The sequence below is a fragment of the Pezoporus occidentalis genome, unplaced genomic scaffold, assembly GCF_034315485.1.
Source record: "Pezoporus occidentalis ecotype Australia unplaced genomic scaffold, CSIRO_AGI_Poc_V1 ctg124, whole genome shotgun sequence".
In the NCBI taxonomy this organism is placed as follows: Eukaryota; Metazoa; Chordata; class Aves; order Psittaciformes; family Psittacidae; genus Pezoporus; species Pezoporus occidentalis.
Window position 1 is genome coordinate 1,670,086 of NW_026913038.1, and position 18,133 is coordinate 1,688,218.

The 18,133-nt window shown below is 62.4% G+C and overlaps 2 protein-coding genes across 3 annotated transcripts; one reads left to right on the forward strand and one right to left on the reverse strand.

Moving 5' to 3' along the window:
• Positions 1–822: 822 nt before the first annotated feature.
• Positions 823–10,611, forward strand: CDHR2 (cadherin related family member 2). 2 transcript variants are annotated; one of them, XM_062607578.1, is made up of 32 exons: positions 823–919; positions 1,398–1,456; positions 1,858–1,923; positions 2,013–2,152; positions 2,401–2,454; positions 2,659–2,748; positions 3,282–3,371; positions 3,660–3,782; positions 3,859–4,002; positions 4,112–4,187; positions 4,390–4,496; positions 4,576–4,806; positions 4,884–5,039; positions 5,266–5,433; positions 5,631–5,692; positions 5,778–6,018; positions 6,113–6,349; positions 6,596–6,665; positions 6,753–7,364; positions 7,609–7,680; positions 7,955–8,004; positions 8,102–8,253; positions 8,450–8,552; positions 8,634–8,722; positions 8,888–8,962; positions 9,055–9,132; positions 9,218–9,278; positions 9,386–9,510; positions 9,669–9,782; positions 9,940–10,017; positions 10,123–10,183; positions 10,394–10,611. In XM_062607578.1, exons 2-32 carry the CDS (start codon positions 1,411–1,413, stop codon positions 10,511–10,513), a joined length of 3,891 nt encoding a protein of 1,296 aa, XP_062463562.1. In that variant the 5' UTR covers positions 823–919; positions 1,398–1,410; the 3' UTR covers positions 10,514–10,611. The 2 variants fall into 2 exon arrangements, with proteins under 2 accessions (XP_062463562.1, XP_062463563.1); XM_062607579.1 differs by having other exon boundaries at positions 10,397–10,611.
• Positions 10,612–10,803: 192 nt separating this feature from the next.
• GPRIN1 (G protein regulated inducer of neurite outgrowth 1) lies at positions 10,804–15,992 on the reverse strand. The gene is made up of 2 exons (XM_062607580.1): positions 15,765–15,992; positions 10,804–13,989 (listed from the first exon to the last, which is right to left on the reverse strand). The coding sequence occupies exons 1-2, from the start codon at positions 15,797–15,799 to the stop codon at positions 12,576–12,578; spliced, it is 1,449 nt and encodes a 482-aa protein (XP_062463564.1). The 5' UTR covers positions 15,800–15,992; the 3' UTR covers positions 10,804–12,575.
• Between the last annotated feature and the right edge of the window lie 2,141 nt (positions 15,993–18,133).

An 18,133-nucleotide genomic window follows, 5' to 3' on the forward strand; every position in this document is an offset into this window, starting at 1 on the left:
GAGACAGCCCCGAGGGGCTGCAGGGGTATCCCCAGCAGCTAATGGGGTGTCTGTGGGGTGTCCCAGGGCAGCCTTCGCATGGGCTGGGAGATCCTGGAGCAGTCCTGGAGGGGCTTGCTGGCACAGGGTGCCAGGCTGGCCCCCTGTACCCTTTCTCCAGGGGGTGCCTGACCCAGTAGTGAGGTGAGATGGGGACCTCGGAGCATGCAGGGTGTCTGGGGGGGATCACAGAGCTTCCTGGGCATCCAGACCCCGCAGGTTCCCCAGGGAATTAGGGGTCTGGGGACCAGGGTAATGGAGGTGGGGGTCCCACAGGCCGAGGGATGTCTGTGCCCCCCCGCCACATCCCAGCCCTCTTCTGCCTGAGTGGAGCTGCACAATCCGCCCTTGTCCCCAGCAGGTCCAAAGTAGGTCAGGGAGGCTGGGCCGAGCCCCCAGGGAGGAGAGAGGGTGGCAGTGGGGTGCAGAGGGCTCCAGGAACTCACCCCAGGAGCTGCACCCCTGGGCAGCTGCCCACCCCTTGTCCTGGTGAGACCCCAGTATCCCCAGCCCAGGGGATGCAGGGCATTTCCCCAGCCCCTCTCCAGTCCCCTGGGGTGGTTCAGAATCCCTCCACATCCCCACAGGCTCTTTATCCCTCCTGGGCGGCACAGTCCCATCAGTGAAGATTGGGATGGCTGAATCCCGGGGGAAGGCACCCTACTTGGGAGGCTGGGTCTGGGGAGAGTGTGGGGCTGGGCTGGGTAGGGACTGGAAGTGAGCACAAGCAATAAGAAAGGTGAGAGAGGGATTTCTCACCCCTTAATTGTGGTTAATAATTGATGAATTTGTTTACTGCAGGAGGCAAAGGTCTCTGTCAGTGTCAAGGTGCGAGCGCAGAGCAGCCTGGCCAGCAGCATCCCCAGTGACGGGGCCACAGGTAAGAGATGTCAGCTGGGGCCTGGTCCCCCACTGGTGCTGTGGTCCATCGTGGTGGGAGATGGGGGTACCTGTCAGTGGGGGTACCTGTTGGCAGTGGTACCCGTGGCACAAGGAGAGGGACACCATGGTGGTGTCACAGATTGCTCTTGGGCTCTAAGCACTGCTTTGGCCCCATGAGCTGGAGCAATGGAGCCTCCAGTCATGCCCAGAAGAGGGTCCTGGGGTCCCCAAGCACCCCCATGGTCTCCAGCACCTGGAGGCCAACCCCATCCCCTGCATGCCATGTCCTCAAGAAGCCTGTGCCCACAGGTACAGCGTGGAGCCTGATGCTTGCTCACCAGCCTGGCTCAGCAGAGGTGACAGCCCCAGCAAGGTCACTCCTATCCCAGTGGCCTCTCCCCAGGAGGGGTTTGGGGTGGCTGCTGGGAGCAGGGACCCTCAGCCCCGGGCGCTCATTCTCTAGTGTGTGCCCACAGGCTTGCTGGCAGGATGGGACGGCGATCGCTGGTGGTGCTTCCCTTTCTCCTGGCAGCAGGTGAGGACTTTGCTCAGTGGTGGGCATGGGTGGATGGGAGGTGTTAGAAGTGCTTTCAGCCCCCAGCACTTGTTATGAATTCTCTGAGGGCAGCTGGGACCCCCAGAACAGCTGCCCACCCCACTGGCACCTTGGAGAGTCATTGGCAATCTTGCTACCCCAGGACAAGGCAGAGTGGGCAGGGGGCAGTGGGGATAGCATCCAGCATGGGTGCTGCAGCTGGAGGACAAGCATGGTCTGGAGGTGGGAGGTGTGGGATGAGCATGAGGAAGGTGAGAGGTTGTAGGTGTCCTTTGCCTTCTCTGGAGACCCAAACTGCAGCTGGGAGCTGGGGCTAGAGATAAGTGGACATGGGGGTGCAGGGCACAAAAGTGGGTGCTCAGCACACCTCCTGCTTGTAGTTTCAGGCAACACAGTGCCCTTCTTCAACATGACTATCGTCCATGTGCCTGAGGACCTGGAGCTGGGTGAGTGGGGTAGTCTTGAGAAGGTCCTGGGGTGCAAGAGGAGTGGCTGAGGGTCCTTGGGCAGAGGCTGACCCTGCCTATGCCCCCAGGCCAGGAGGCTTTCCAGCTGACAGCTACTGACATAGACGGGGACCCACTCACCTACAGCATCAGCGGGGAGGACGCCTTTTACTTCTCTGTCAATGCCCAGACAGGCATTGCAACACTGAAGAACTCTCTGGATCGTGAGGTGAGGGCAGAGACTGAGCTGGGGCTCTGAGGTGACAGGGATGGAGGCAGAGCCTTGAGTCCTGTGGGAGAGCTGCTCATGGCAGTTCCTGTGGGTCACTCCCTGGCCTCAAAGACCAGCTCCAGGGGGAAGAGCTGCCTGGGAGCAGCATCCCACCCAGGGGTGGTGGGTGGCAGGGTGTTAGGGCTCCGTTGTCCAAGGATTGAGCTGCTCCTGGCCCTGACCACGTCCTGCCTTGTGTCCCCCAGGTCAAGGCCAAGCTCACCATCACCGTCGAAGTGTCTGATGGGATAAACAATGCAGTGAGTGCTGGGGCACAGGCTGGGGGCTGCAGCAGGTGATGCGGACGGGAGCAGGGTCTCAGTGGGGCTGTTGACAAGACTTGATGGGGAAAGGGCTGAGGTGGGCTTTGGCCAGGGGTGGGTGATGCTGCTGGCTTTGGAGCCAGAGTGGGTGCTGGGTGCCATTTCCTGCACCCATCCCATGCCCTCCCTGATGCCTGGTAGGTCTCCAGAAAACTCACCATCATCGTTGATGACCGTAATGACAACGCTCCAGTGTTTCAGTACCTGCCATATGAAGCCTTCATCCCTGAGGTACCTCCTTGGGACCCCCAGTCTCCCCAGGCAGCAGGGCAGGGGTGCTGGGTGACTCCTGTGGCATGGGTGTGCTGGCAGCAGGACACCAGTGTGCAGGGAACAGGTGAACCCACACCCAGGTATGATGCTGTGCCTGGGCGTGGGGCACAACACACAACCCTCCATCCCAGTCCGAGACGTCAGTGCCTGGCTGGGACTCTGCCCTTGTGATGAGTTTCTGATCAGGGAGTGCCTGGTTCAGGCCAGGCCAGGGTGAGGTGGATCAGGGTGCAGATGGGCTGAGGGACTGACTGTTGGAGGGCCCTCCAGCAGCCAGGGAGGGTGGCGGGGGGGAATCCAGCCTCTGCCCCATATGAGCAAAGGCAGCAGCTCACCCCTGAGAGTCCCACAGCGCTGGGCAGCCCCTGGAACCCTGCGGGGCCAGAGCACCACAGAGCAGGGCTGGCAGGGCCAGGCTCAGTACCACCACCCCTGATCTCACCCCCTCTGCTCTCCTGCACAATGCCACCACCACCCTGCTGTGTGCCCAGAACACAACATTGGACAGCATCATCTACACCGTGTTTGCCAATGACAGTGACACTGGAAATGCCTCCAAAGTCAGCTACAGCATCGAGGAGGTGAGCACAGCACATTGCAGAGTGGGGCATGCTGTATCCCATGCCACCCCCATGGAGCAGAGGTGTTGGGTGACCTGGCCAGGGGCAGCCCTAGGGGTGTGGGGGAGCGGTATGTTGGGTCAGGAGGGCTGGTTCTGCACCCTCTGGGCAGTGGGTGCAAGGTGCTGATCAGTTGCAATCTGGAGATGTAGTGGCCAAGACTGGCAGAAGGATGGGGCTGAGCCTCCATCTCTGCTGGGGCACCTCTGCTCCCTGCCTTGGTGACACAGAGGGATGTTCCCTGCTCAGGTGATCCCAGACAACGCAAACAATTACTGGCTCTTCTACGTCCGGCCCAATGGGAATGTGGTGCTCAATGGCTCACTGGACTATGCCAAGAACACCTTCTACCAGATCAAGATCCTCGCCAAGGTGGGAAACAGCCAGGCTGAGGGTGCGGAGCTGCCAGGTAAGGGGGCCATAGGACTAATGGTGCTCTGGTCCCCAGGATGGCGGGGGGTTGCTGCACAACGTGATGGTCTTCCAGAACAGCTCAGCCTACCTGTCCCTGACCATCACTGATGTGCCCAACCTGGACCCACGGTTCCTCAACGAGCCCTATTCTGGCTCCGTGCCTGAGAACTGTAACCTGGTAAGGAGCCTGCTGGCCACAGTGGCATGTCCCCAGGGTGGCTGGGCCAGCAAGCACAGGGGTGGCTGAAGACATCATAGGTCCTGCCCTGATGGCCATGTCCCTGCAGGGCACCAGTGTGCTGACAGTCACTGCCATGGACAGAGACACAGGGGTGAATGATGAAATCTTCTACAGCATCACCAGTGAGTGATGGGGCAGGGCAGCATGGGCAGGGGGTAAGCAGTGGCAGGGTGGGATGGGCAAGGTGGGGGATCAGGAAACAAGGGTCACCACAGGGAATGATTCTGGACTCCCAAGCACTGCCAGCCTGCCCTTGCTGGCAGAGAGAGGTCAGGCCTGTATTTCCAGTGGCTGTAGCGGGTTCCTGCCGTCCCCTTGCCATAGATACCAGCATCCCCTTTGCTATCAATGCCACGACGGGCACCATCACTGTGAGTGCGCCCCTGGACCGTGAGCAGCTACCAAGTGAGGAAGTGCTGCTGGAAGTCAGGGTGAGTAGGAGGCAGCAAGGGGAACCCCATCCTCTTCCTCTGCCTGGGCCCCTCCAACCCTTTCTCTCCTCCTGCCCAGGCACGTGAGAAGAACCTGGACATCTATGGCAAGGTGGCCCAGGCCAGCACCCTGGTGACAGTCACGGTGATCGATGTCAATGACAACAAGCCTCAGTTCTACAACTGCTCCCTCCTGAGCTGCAACTTCTCCACTGATGCCCAGAGCAACTTCACAGGCACCATCATAGAGCACTCCTCCTCCAGACTGCCCGTGTCCAACCTCAGCATCGTCGCCCATGACCCAGACAAGGTGGGAGTCCCTCCAGGAGGCTGGGCTGGGGTGCAGGAGTTTGTGCACCCTCACTCCTGTGTGTCTCTCCCCTGCAGGGCATCAACAGCAATTACAAGCTGTACCTGCAAGGTCCAAATGCCAACGCCTTCTCTGTCTCCCCCACAAATATAATGGGCACAGGGGAGGTCCAGATCCTGGTGCAAGACCCGGCTGCTGTGGACTACGAGATAAGCCACGTCATGGTGGTGCAGGTGAGACCCACAGGACTGGCTCACCCTGGGGACAGTTCTTGCTCCTTGTATATGCCAGGGCGCAGCAGGGACACAGCTCTTCTCCTGCAGGGTTCAAAAGTCAAAGCAGACCATGGCTGTGCCCTGACAGCTTCTTCAGTGCAAGAGGAGTTGGGCTGGAGTGTGACATGTCTCTTTCCCATGCTCAGGGACCCATGTGAGACACTGTCCCTTCTCTGTCCTGCAGATTGTTGCTAATGACACAGGGAACCCCACAGACTGCTGCTCTACAGCCACTGTGACCATCGACCTCATTGACAGCAACGATCACATCCCTGAGTTCCCCCAGAGCATCTACAACCTGAGCGTGATGGAGAACAGCCCTGACGGCACCATCATCTCCCCAAACATCACGGTCAGGCACTGGGCAGGGAGTGGGCAGAGCTTACATCCCCCGAGCAGGGTGCTGGGCATGCCTGGCCCCACTAGTGCAGCTTGCATTGAGGGCACTGGACTCTCCATGTGTTTTTAGGGTGCTCACTGCCCATGGTTGGCACCCCAGATTCACCACTGCTCTGGCACCTAAGGCAGATGCTTCCTTCTCTCTTTCAGGCCTACGATCCAGACAGCGGTGTCCTGGGCCAGATCACCTACCAGCTGCTCCCAGAGAGCATGTACGTAGGGGCACAGCCAGCCACAACCAGGGCACTGTCCTGGCAAGGGGTCTGAGCCCCGGTAATGTCTCTGTGTATGCCATAGTCATAACATCTTCATGGTTAATGCCACAACCGGGGCACTGCTGGTGCGGAACGGGAGCTTACTGGACCGGGAGACTCGCTCCATCTACTATGCAAACCTCCAGGCGAAGGATGGGGGCAACCTGGTGGGCACCACGGTGCTGGAGATCACCGTGCTGGATGACAATGACAATCCACCCATAGTCATTGGCTCCTACTTCATCTCCGTGGAAGAGGGGCTGAACATCAGTACACAGATCCAGGTACGCACAGACAGAGGTGACAGGCGCTGTTGGAGAGGAGCAGGGACTGTCCCCAAGGTGCCAACAGCCATGTTCCAACTGCTGACCTTTTCAGGCCATTGACAACGACGAGCCTGGCAACCCCAACAGCGAAGTGGGCTTCAAGATCTTGCCAGGACCATTCAGCGACAACTTCACCATAGATGCAGCCACAGGTGAGATGCACAGCAAGGAGCCGCTGGACCGTGAGGCCTTGGAAGATGAGCGGGGGCAGATGGTGGTGACAGTGGAGGTATATGATCATGGCGTGCCGCAGCTCAGCACCTTGGTGAATGTCACCATCACAGTGGGGGTGAGTCCTGGGCACAAGTGGGGACACACTGGGGCAGACCAGGGCCTGGAGCTGGGATGGATGGGCAGAGAGGGGATGTGGGATCCCTGGCCATGGCAGAGGCACTGTGTCCCCTCTCTGTGGAGGAGGAGGGAATAGTTGATGCAGGGAGGCAGGAGAGCACAAATGTCCCTGCTCCTGTCCCCAGCCTGCTACGGGGGATCCCATTTCCTGGAGCAGCTACAACCATGGCTTTGTCTTCTGCAGGATGTGAACGACAATGCTCCCGTGTTCCTCAACCAGTCCTATGAGTTCTCAGTGTTTGAAGACTCTCCAGGTAGAAGTTGTGTGGCCAGGATTGTGGGACCAGTGGTGGCCCAGAATGTGTGCCTGCTGGCCACTGAGTGTCTGTCTCCACCTGCAGGGGCCCTAGTGGGTGAGGTGGAGGCCACAGACGCTGACCGGACAGAGATCAATTCCCGCATCTCCTTCCTGCTTGAGAGGAGCAGTGGCTCTAGCAACTTCTTGATCCGCTCATCCCGCCTGAAAGCAGGGCACTATGTCGGGCAGCTGACTGTAGACCCCGACATGTCCCTGGACTACGACACCCTGCAGGAGAAGTTCTTCTCCTTGGTGGTGGTGGCGGAGAACACGGCCGCGTACGACGTGGGGGACAATGCCAGTGTCCCAGTGGTGGTCCACATCCTAGACGTCAATGATGAGCCCCCCACCATCCAGCAGGTCTCGCAGGACATTCACGTGAGCGAGAACGGCATGCAGGAGGGGCTGGTGGTCACACTGGTCGCCTCTGACCCAGACACCAATCACTCACTGGTCTTCGAGGAGCTGGCAGTCGCCTGCTACAAGGATGGGAGCAGCACCGGGGATGTGTGCTGGGACTGGTTCCTGCTGGCACCCAACGGCTCCGTGCTGGTGAACAGCTCCGACATCGACTACGAGCTGTGTGACACAGTGGTGCTCACGCTGCGGGCTGAAGACCTCTACACTGAGAAGGGCAACCGCTACAGCCAGAACGGTAACGGCACCCACTGCCCACTCCTTCCAGCACCACTGAGCGTGGTGGGTGCTGGGACCTGCCTCTCCCACCTCCTAAGTGTGAGGAGCAGGGTGGGAGCTACGTGGTTTGGCAATGGAGAGAGGGTGTCCCCAGCTCTTTTGGACTGGAGCCTGCTGGGAAGATGGGGCTGTCACAGAAGCAGAGGAGGGTGCTGCAGGGCTGCTCTGTTGGTGACCAGAGTTCTGCTTTTGGGATATTGCAGAAACCCTGAGAATCCTCATCACTGATGTGAATGACAACGCACCAGTCTTCCTGCCTGTCACAGAGACCTTTGGTGAGCAGCTGGGGTTAGTGCATCCTGTGGTCTCCTCCCTGCACCCACACATGCTCTGACACACTGCCCAGCAGCAGGGACCTTCTCCCAGTAGGGAGGCAGGGCTGAGAGAGGTGCAGGGGTTATTCAATGCTTTCCATGAAGGCTGCAGGGCATAGGGCAGCAGGGGTATGCTCAAAGCTCTGCTGAGCCCTGGGGCTGTGGGGCATGGGGTCTGCAGCAAGCCTGGCTGCACACCAGGGTGAACACACCATCTGTCTGCTTTCCTTGGCAGTGGTTGTCCCTGAAATCTCCCCAGTGGACCTGCAAGTGGCTGTTGTGAAGGTGAGGATCTGTGTGTGTCTGTTGGGCTCACCCATCCCCACTGCAGGCAGGTGCTGGCCATTCCTATCTGGGCTTCTGCCACGCTTTGTCCCTGCAGGCCACAGATGCTGACTCAGGGCAGGGGGGAACCATCAGCTTCTCCATCATCAGTGTGGTGCTTGTGGAGGACAACGGGGTCAGCCGGCCCTTTGAGAACCTCTTCAAGCTGGTGACAACGACTGAGAAGGACATCTACATTGGGAGCATCCAGTGAGGCCCTGGGGCTGGGCTGGGCTGGGGAGGGTGCAGCAAAGCAGAGGTGCAGGCAGGGCCATTGCAGGCTGGAGAGGGGACAAAGCCATCCTGGGGTCCTGCCCTGGGTAGGGTGGAGCCTGGGGGATGACGGGGACATCCTGGGGGCATCCTGTGCAGCCCAGTGTGATTGTCGATGTCCCTGTTCCCACAGGGTGGCCAGCAACCTTGATGGCTCGCTGAAGGGGCAGTACCAGGTGACAGTGGAGGCTCAGGACAATGAGGCACCAGTGCACAGAGTACAGACCGTGCTGACTGTGAGTGTCACCCTTGATCTCCCTCTCTGGAGACACCCCGCACCCTGCCCGGCCACACTCACCCCTGTGCTCCATGTGCAGATCTTCACGGTGGATCAGAGCTACCGCATTCGCCTCCAGTTTGTGACAACGGTGGATGAAGTCCAGAGTAACATCCAAAGCATCAGAGCGTAAGGAGAGTGAGGCCAGGCTGGGGAGGTTGGGGTGGTGGCTGTGCAGTGGGGGACACGAACATGCAGGCTGTCCCCACTGGAGCGGGGGGCTGAGCTGCTTCCCATGCCCATGAGTGGAGCAGGAAGCTCAGCCCAGCCTCCCTCCACCCCTGCTGTCCCTAGGGCCCTGACCGCCGTGACCAAGGCAGGAGTGTACGTGGCAGCAATCAAGAGCATGGAGGAAACCCGCGCCTCCCAGTGAGTGGGGCCCTGCAGGCAACGGGGAAGGGGACACGGGGGTCGGGGGTGTCACCCTGCGTCCCGCTTACCCCATCTCTTTGCTCCTGCAGGGTGGTAGCCAAGTCAGTGATGGAGGCGTACTTCGTCTACAGCAATGGCACTGCCCTGGACGTCAACCAGCTGAGCATGTGTGTGCCGGGGCAAGGGCCACGCATGGGCACTGCTGCGCACCCTGACTAGCCCATCCACTCCTATCTCCTCTTTCCTTGGCAGGCTCATACAGTCTGATCCACTGATCCTGGCTGAGCTGGTCAGCCTGGGCCTGGCCATCATCGTGAGTGGGGCTGGGCGAGGGGCACAGGGAGAGGGCACCAACCCCTCATGAGGATGGGGGCTGGTACTGCTGGCCAGGGCTGTGCCCTCACCCCTGCTCTGCACCAGGGCCCCGGGGAGGTGGTGAATCCCACCAGGGAGACAGAGCTGATCGGCATCATCGCAGGGCTGGCAGCATTCCTGCTCATCTTCATCCTCATCATGACCCTGGTCTTGGTTCTCACCTCTAGGAGGTACCGCACCACCTGCACCCCCTCCTGCCTCCCCTCACCACTCTCATCCTCACCAGCACCCCCAGACTCATCCCTGCCCTCCATCCCCCTCCTGCCCACCCCATCCCAGTGCCCAGCTACCCCTGCCCCTCTCACCCGCCCTGTCCCTGGATTTGCAGCTACAAGAGGAAGCTGCATGCAATGAAGGCTCTGAAAGCAGCCACAACGTTCAGCCCTGCCATGGTGCAGCAGGGTCCTGGCATCCCTGGGACCAACCAGTACAATGCAGAGGGGTGAGTGTGGAGCTCCTCTGGCAGGAGAGGAGAGCCCAGGCATTTCCCCACAGCCAGGGGCTGCAGGGCTCGCTGCACACCCCTCCTGCCCTGGGGACACAGCTGTCCCGGGCTGCCCCATGGGATGGTCACTCACCTGCCACCTATCCCTGGCCAGGGCCAACCCCATGCTGAACCTCTCACTCGATCCCTCACATGACTTGGGCTTCCACGAGGACTCCATCTCTGTGGCCAGGTGAGTTCTGCAGGCAGGTCCCAAAGGCCACGGGGCCATCACCCTGTGTCCCCACCTCACCAGTGCCTGTGCCCTCTGCTAACGCCCACCCTCCACTCTCCACAGCATGAATTCCCTGGATGAAAACACAGTAAATGCACCTGGGGATGAGAAACTCAAGGCCAAGGTGAGCATGAAAAGCGCTACTGGTGTCCAGCAGGGAGTCCTGCCACAGCACCCCATGTCCCCTCGTCTCTGCTGGCTCCCCAGGCTCCTGGATCCTTCATGTCCCTTCCTCTTCACCCCCTTGATAGCCCTCAGTTCCTGGGAAGATGGGAGAGTGTCCCTGCCCCGGGACTCTGTCCCCACCCCATCTGACCACTCTCTTGTCCCACAGCAGGGCAAAGTGGAGCTGACAGACCCCTCTGACAGGGAGGCTCTGGTGGCTGCCCTGAACCTGAACCAGCCCAGCAAAACAGCGTACATCAACACCACCTTCACCACCACGGACTTGTGAGCAGGCATCTGGGGTGCAGCTGGGCCAGAGCAGGACTCAGGCAGCTGCGCTGGTGATGCTGTGTTCAGAGGCTGGCAATAAACCTCTCCCACAGTGGTCACAGTGTCCTGTGCCCATCAGAACATCTGCTGGGGTGCTCAGCCAGCTCAGGGGTCATCTCTCCTGGCATGAGGAGGGAAGGCGAGTGCCACCATGGGGCTTGGCCCGGCTTCTTGTCCCCAGGACCCTTCCCTGGGCTGCCCCACTGTCCCAGCTCAGCCCCTAGGGAGGGAGGCGCAGGCAGCCCCGCGCAGAGGTTTGTGCAAGGTTTTATTACCCAACATCCACATTGACACAATGGTCCCCCCGCCCCTTCCTCCCCCCAGCCCCCCAGAAAAGAAATGAAGAGGAAAAAAGAACAACATGGGTGATGAAGCCGCAGCTCGGCAGTGAGGGGCTGGAGGTGGGGAACAGCCCGGGGCAGGGTGGTAGAGGGATGGCGCAGGGCTCCTGGTCGTCCCTGCGTGGCCATAGCACTGCTCCCGCAGCCCAAGGCACTGAGCAGAACCGGGTCCAGTGAGTGCCATGGCACAGAGCAGGCACTGGCTGCTCGCTGGTGCTTCAGCGAGTCCCTCACAGCCCCTCCCCGAGCAGAAACAGCCCTGCAGGCCCAAAACAGGCGCAGGATCCCCAAAAGGGATTTGGGGTGTGGGGCAAGACTTGCCCCTTAGAGAGGAGAAGTGGCTGCACTGGTGACCCCGGCACCTCAAGCCCTCGTACACCTCTGCCCAAAGGGGATGGTGCAACTCCCCAGGTACCCCCTGTTAGCAGCTTCCTGCCCATCAGGCGCTGGTTGCCCTCACTTGGCACTGTGGGGCTGGTCCTCTCCACAGGGTCAGGCCCCACATTGTGGCTGGATGCCACGGTGCAGCCAGCTGTGGGGATGCTCACCCCCTGCAATCCCACCCTTTGCTCCCGACGCAGTCCAGAAACGTAGGAAAAGTGTTTGAAAAGAGGGCGACAGCCCCGCAGGACCCCGGGGAGGAGGCGGCTCCAGGCAGGACACACACGGCTCAAAGAGTCTCTTAAAAAGCTCCAAAAATGCAAACACGGTTCAAGAAAAGGCCCCTCCCTCCCACCCTCTAAAACCCCAGCTGTAAAAAGTGGCAGCGCTTTGAGACCATCGCATCCCTGGCTGCTGTTGGACGGGGATGCTGGAGGGACGTCACAGGGTCGTGCACCCACGTCCCAGGCACATGGAGCCTCTCCGGCACTGGAGCAGCTGGATGGGCCCGGCAGCAGGGCAGGCCCCATCCCCACCGCCAGCCTTGGTGAGGATGTGATCTGGGCAGGCCCCAGGCAGGGGAAGCTGGGGGCCATGGGGACAGACTCCTCAAGTGCCTCCAGCCACAGTGATAGGGACGAGCAGCTCTCCATTAGTCATGGTTGCTCCCAGCCTCTCCCATTTCAGTGCCCCATGTGCCTACATCCTTCCAGCTCCAGAGCACCCACAGCACACAGTGGGGCAGAAGATGGGGCTGTGGCTGGGATGAACAGGGCTGGATGGGCAGCCACAGGGAGCTGCGTGTGCACGGCCATGGGCTGGTCAGAGTGTGGCTGAGCCCTGGGCAGGCAAAGCAGTGGCACAGGAATGCACCAGCATCTCTCCAGCATGGGGAGCGATGCTGCTGCCTGGGATGTGAGTGAGACCAGAGCTCAGGGGAGCCAGCAGCTCCCTGCCCATGCCCATCCTGAGCCCTCTCCAGACCTGTGCCATGGGCAGCTGCCTCTGGCTGGAAGAAGCCATGTGCTTCTTCATGCTGACAGACGCCACCAAGCACAGAGACAGGGCACCAGCGTCATATCCCGGGGTACCTCTATGGGGCTAGGTCTGTGTGGGGACCCCAGGCTGCCGGGGGGACCCCCAGCAAAGGAGATGCCTTGCCCCAGCATGCAGTGCTCCATCACCACCTGCCCCAGGAGCCCTGCACGCTGGCAGCGGGTGTCTCAGGATGCCAGGGCAGGGACTCCCCCTCACCTCCCACAAGAAGCCCCATGGCACCCCCACCCCAGCAGCAGCAACTCACTCCATGGCGGGGCCGGTGCGGGAGCAGCACCGGGGCCGCCGGACGTTCTGCAGCAGAGCCCGAAAGACACCGGGCTGCCTCTTGGGCTCCTCGCCTTTGCGGGGGTCTCCCTTGATGGAGCTGGTGCGGGTGCTCTGCGGGGGTACCACCACCTGCCTCTCCTCGATCTGCTTCTCCAGGTGCTTCTGGATGGCCATGCCCAGCACCTCCACCTCCATGGAGGCCCCGTACACCTCCCATGTCATCCCTTTCTCATCCCAGCTCACCTCCCGGATGGGCTCCGGAGTCTCCTCCACCACCGTCCCCTTCACATGCACCTCAGGGTACGAGGCTTGTGGGGACTTGGCCACTGGTGTCATGGGGCCAGTGGCCACGGAGCGGGTCTCCACAGGCATGGACACCTGCATCTCTGCATCCTTCTTGGAGGGCTCCAGGCGTGGGGCGGCAGCAGAGCCCAGCTCCCTCTTGGGGAAGGTGAAAGCAGCAGCCCCGCCTGGGGGGCTCATAGGACTCAAGGCCACTGACACCAGGGACGCTCGGTTGTCCACTTGTGTACCCATGTCCTGCGTCCCGGCGTCCTGCGGTGGGGTCACTTCAAAGGAGTAGGACTGGCAGAGCAGCTTGCTTTGCTGGGGCTGCTGGCTGCTCCCAGCGTTCGCACGCCCGGCTGGGCTCTCCTCGGCTCTGCCCTGGCCTGGGGTAGTGGGGTTTGACCTCGACTCGCTTTTGCCCTTGCTCCCCGAAGTGCTGGTGCCAGGGGGGTCTGCTGTGCCCCCCTGGGGGTTCTTGGGAGCTTCACCACCCCTTGGCTGGGGTGCAGCGCCCAGGGATGTCCCTGTGACACCCTGGGGCTGCCCCTGGCTTGGAAGCTCCGCTGCTGCTCCAGCAGCCATGGTAGGCTCCGCAAATGCCACGTGTTTGGCAGGAGCCGATGCACTCCCCACATCCTTGCTGGGTGCTTTGAGGCAGGGCTCGGGCAGGGGGGGCACGGAGGCTGTGTTCTTCTGGGTGCTGGGAACCTCCATCCCCGCAGGGCCACAGGCTGGGGCAGTGCCACTTGGTCCCCCACAGCTCCCCGTCGTTGCTGCTGCGTTTGGCTCTGTGCCGGCGTCCCGGAGAAGCGTGCTGGGAGCTGGTCCTGTCGGCGATGGCACCTTCTCCACCACCGTGCTGGCCATGGTGCCCTGGGCCTCCGGTGCAGCCACACAGCAGGTCCTCACAGCACGGCCCCCCGCAGCACAGCCGGAGCCGGGCAGGCACTCACCCACTGGAGGGCAGCCAGGGGAGCTGGCACCGGGCTCACAGGCGTCCTCGGCACCGGCCTGGCAGCTCAGCAGCCGCAGCCCCTCGGGCTCCTTAGCGCTGCCCATGCCTGGAAAAGGCTTCTCCCATGCTAGTCCTGCTGTGGGTCTGCAAGAGAGAGGATGGGGCAGTGAAGAGGGAGCAGCGCATGGGCCCCCAGCTCCCCTCGGCTGCCAACTGTTTTTCTCCATGCCATCCATGACAACAGGTTGGGCAGCTGCCTGCAGCTTCTACCAGCACAGCCTGTGTGGTGGCACCCAGTGCCCAGCCCCACGGGAAGGGAGGAACTGTGTTGGCTGCCTCCCGTAAAAGCCAACCTTCTCCTGGCACAGCCAGATTGGGACCGGGAGGAGGATCCAGGCGCTGCTGCGCCTGCCAGAGCAGGGGGATGTGGCACAAGCACAGCAGAGGGGCAGCTGGAGCGTGGCCCTGGGCACCAGGCTGAGAGCCTGAGGGGGCTCAGCACCCCCCGCCTGCCAGTGGGGAGTTGGGCACAGCATGGGGTGACAGCAAGCTGGGCACAGGGACTGAGGGGGGCTGCAGAGCACAGCCCAGGCATGGGGCAACCCAAGCCTTTCCCTCCATTCACTGGGACCAGTGTTCCCAGAGCTAGGAGTGATGTGTATCCCCCAGGCACAGGAACCCCCAGCTCAGCACCGACACCCCAAGCTGAGGGTGCACCCATCTCCCGGCCATGCCCCTTCAGCCCCCCAGGACAGCCGTGTAGCAGGAGCATGGTGGGATGCCCCAGAGAAGCCTCCAGCTCTGCCAATGCCAGTGACTCCCTCCAGAGCTGGGAGCGCACGAGTCCTGGTCACGGTCACTCTGGGTCTCGAGAGGGCAGAGCAGAGCAAATCCCCCCAAGGGACATTGCAGGAGCAGCGACCAGGCTGGCACCAACCCTCCCCAGGAGCACCGGGGCCCGGAGGTGGTGACCCCCCGACTCTGTCTCCCCACGCAGCACCCTCTATACCCGGGGGTCATGCCACCGCGCACCCCGACCTGCTCTGACAGCACCCTCCATCTCGGCGGGCTACGGGTGCTCCGACTCGGTGCCGCTGCTCCACGGAGAGGCTGCGAGGCCCCGCACACGCGTGTGCACACGCACAAACACGCACAAACACGCGTGTGCACACGCACAAACACGCACAAACACGCGTGTGCACACGCACAGGCACGCACACGCCAGCACATGGCCACGGGCACACCCGCACGCACGGACACGCGTGTGCACGCCCCGGTTCCCCAGGCGAGCCCCGGTCAAACCGGCTCCAGCGGCAGCACCGGACAGGGGGAATCCGACACACACACACCCCACACCCCCGGCCCCGCCGCCCGTCCCTGGGGAAGCCGGTGCCGGCCGGGCGGCGGCGGTAGCACCGGGAACGGGAGCGAGACCGGCCCCGCCACGTGCGCCCCGAGGCCGTCGTTACCTGCGGCGGTGGCTCGGCTCGGCTCGTCCCGTCCCGTCCCGTCTAGCTCGGCTCGGCTCGGCTCCGGCGCGGTGGCGGCAGCGGCGAGCATGCGTGGGGCGGCGGCGGCGGGGGCGGTACCGCGCCCCGGGCCGCTCCCCCCGGCTGCCGCCCGCCCCGGAGCCCCCGGGCAACGGTGGGGAGGAGAGGGAGGACCGGCTGCCGCGGAGGGGGGGGGGGCCAGTACACACCCCCCTCCCCTCGGTGTCATGGGTGTCACCCCCCTTGCCCCCCCGGGGAGACCCCATCACCCCCTGGTATTCCCCAGCATCACCGACCCTGTCACCCCGGTGTACCCGGGCACAGCAGAGTACATGTCCGGCACAGGCACGGTCAGGGGGTCCTCAACCCTTAGGGGGTCCTGCGGGTGGGGGTGACAGTGAGTGACACCGAGTCCAGTCCCCCTCCTACCTGGTGATGGAGACGGATGCTTCCCTCCCAGGCATCACCGGGGAGGGGGGGGTGGGAGGGGGTGCTGTACCCCAACCATCCCGAGGGACCGGGACAACGTGTCACCGTGGTGTGACGGAGGTGGGCTCCAGCGCACCCCTCGCCCAGGGGTGGGAGAGGACGGGGAGGGGAGATCGTCCCCGTCTCCCTCCCGGCAGCGCCTGCCTCTGCTCCCAGGCTCAGGCTTTGTCTAACTCCTTCCCACGCACTCCCGCTGCGGGGGGAAGGCGGCCTGCTCGCTTCGCCTCATCCCTGCATCCCCCCAAGCCCCCCCAGCATCTTCCCAACCCCACTTGCATCCCTCCAAAAGCCCCCAGTATCCCCCCAAAACTCCCTAGCTGCTGCCGGTCATCCAACCCCTCTATATATGCCCACATCACCTTATAGGATTCCCTCCCTGACCTGGGGATGTCAACAATGGAGCAAGAGCTATAGATTTATAGGGTCAGGGTGTGTGTGTGCTAATGTTAACCCCAAGACAGGGATCTCTCACCTTGGTGTTACCGTTAGCATCCCCCTACCCTATATCTACCTATAGATATAGATCTATAGGGTGAGGCTGGGTGATGGGAGCTGGCACACCTGGTTGCTTGGAGACAAGGGAGGTTGGAAATGCTCCTTCCAGTAAACAGCCAGGATGGAACAAAAGCCGAAGGCTAAAAATAGGGAGGCAGGATATGGAAATAAAAAGCTTTGCCTCTCCCCTCAACCCTGGGGCAGAGTGGGGCACCCCCATGTCACCACCAGGCGCCCCATGGGTGTCTGGTGTGAGGCTGTTTCCCTGCACACATCAGCGTGTTCCCCCCTCATGGTTTTTGTGGACCCATGGTCCCAGTCCTGCAGCAATGACTGGTCCCAGTTGCCCACCTGCAGGGTTGGGAGAGCACAGGGTGGGGGACAGGTATGGCTTCACATCCCGTGCTGTCCGGTGTGGGCTCAGACCCAGCCCTGGGCACACACCCTGGGGGGACAAGGGACACTGCGGGCAGAATCAAGTCCTGGCAGAGGAGGAGACCAGAATGTCCCCATCCCCTGGCTGGGACCTTGCCTCAGGGCAGTGGGGGCTTGGGACCGCATCCTGCTGACATTCCCTTCCACTGCCACTCTCAGCTCTGCTGGCAGCCGCTCTCCCCATCCCCATCGGCATTCCGGAGCGCACCATGTCCCAGTGGCCAGCGCGGGTCATGGGGGGCACCCCCCCGTCCCCTCCGGCAGCCTTCATCCCAGGCCGGATGCCTCCTCCTCCTCCTCTTCCCACCCGGGCACCTCGAGGCTGGCAGGAGAACAATAGCGAGGAGGATGAGTAAGATGGTCCCCATTGCCTTGGCAACGCACTCGCGAGGAGCCAGGCGCTGCCTGACAAGCGCGCTCTGCCTCGGCGCAGCGGGCGCAGGTAGCACGGCAGCCCCCTCCCTCGCCGCCGCGGCCCACCTCCCACGCCGCACGGGCAGCGCCACGTGAACGCGCCCGGCTCCCCCACCGCCGCCGGCACCCGCACACGCCGGAGCAGGCAGCGGCGTGCACCCAGCAGCCAGCGCGGGCCAGGCGCGGCTCAGCACCGCCCCGGCTCACCGGTGCCTGGCTGTGACCGGCTTGTGGCCGGGGAATGTGCTCCTCTGCTGCGGAGCTGATGGGCTTCCTGTGGCTGCCCGTGGTATCTGCGGGCAGGGAGGCCGGGCTCCGGGTGATGGCAAATGGGAACTGAGGGGATGCCTGCGGGCACCGGGCTCCCATCACCGACTGACCGCAGCCACGCTGCCCCCCTGGCTCCCCTCCCCAGGATGGGTCGTGCTGAAAGAGGACCTTTGGTGTGCCCACAGCTGAGAGTGCTCTGGGGTGACAGGGATGTTTGAGAGGTCCAGAAGCAACATGAAAACTGCGCTGCCTTCACAGCACCTTGTCACAGAGGTGCTGGGGGGGGGGAACTGATCCCTGCCAGACCTGCTGTCCTGGGTGCCCCAAAGCACAGCCTGTGGCTGGGGTCAACCTAACCCAGCCCTGTGGGGTGGGAGGGCACTGTGGCTGGGACACCACAGCCGGGTGTCTGAGCACATCGCCCTGCATGCTCCTGGGTGCAGGTAGAGCCTCAGGTGCAGGCAGGGACATGGCCCCAGGGGTCCATGCTGAGTGCACAAGAAGGGATGGGGGCACAGGGTGAACACCCCCTGAAACCCCACATCCCCATGGCCCCACATGCCAATAGCCCCAAGGTCCCATGGTCCCACCCTGCCCGTTCCGTTCTCCACAGCGCCCCCTCACGGCCATCCGGGCAGGGATCAGCCAATCAGAGAGCTGTTTGCTGCAGAGCATGCGCTCAGCGCCATGCTGTG

Bases quoted from the DNA above. Each gene is read 5' to 3' on its own strand.
- CDHR2 (XM_062607578.1), top strand. From the start codon at position 1,411: ATGGGACGGCGATCGCTGGTGGTGCTTCCCTTTCTCCTGGCAGCAG. The intron at 6,019-6,112 runs GTACGCACAGAC...TGACCTTTTCAG, and splicing joins ACATCAGTACACAGATCCAG to GCCATTGACAACGACGAGCC. The intron at 6,350-6,595 runs GTGAGTCCTGGG...TGTCTTCTGCAG, and splicing joins ATGTCACCATCACAGTGGGG to GATGTGAACGACAATGCTCC.
- GPRIN1 (XM_062607580.1), bottom strand. From the start codon at position 15,799: ATGCCTGGGAGGGAAGCATCCGTCTCCATCACCAG. The intron at 13,990-15,764 runs GTAGGAGGGGGA...TCTCTCTTGCAG, and splicing joins GCATCCGTCTCCATCACCAG to ACCCACAGCAGGACTAGCAT.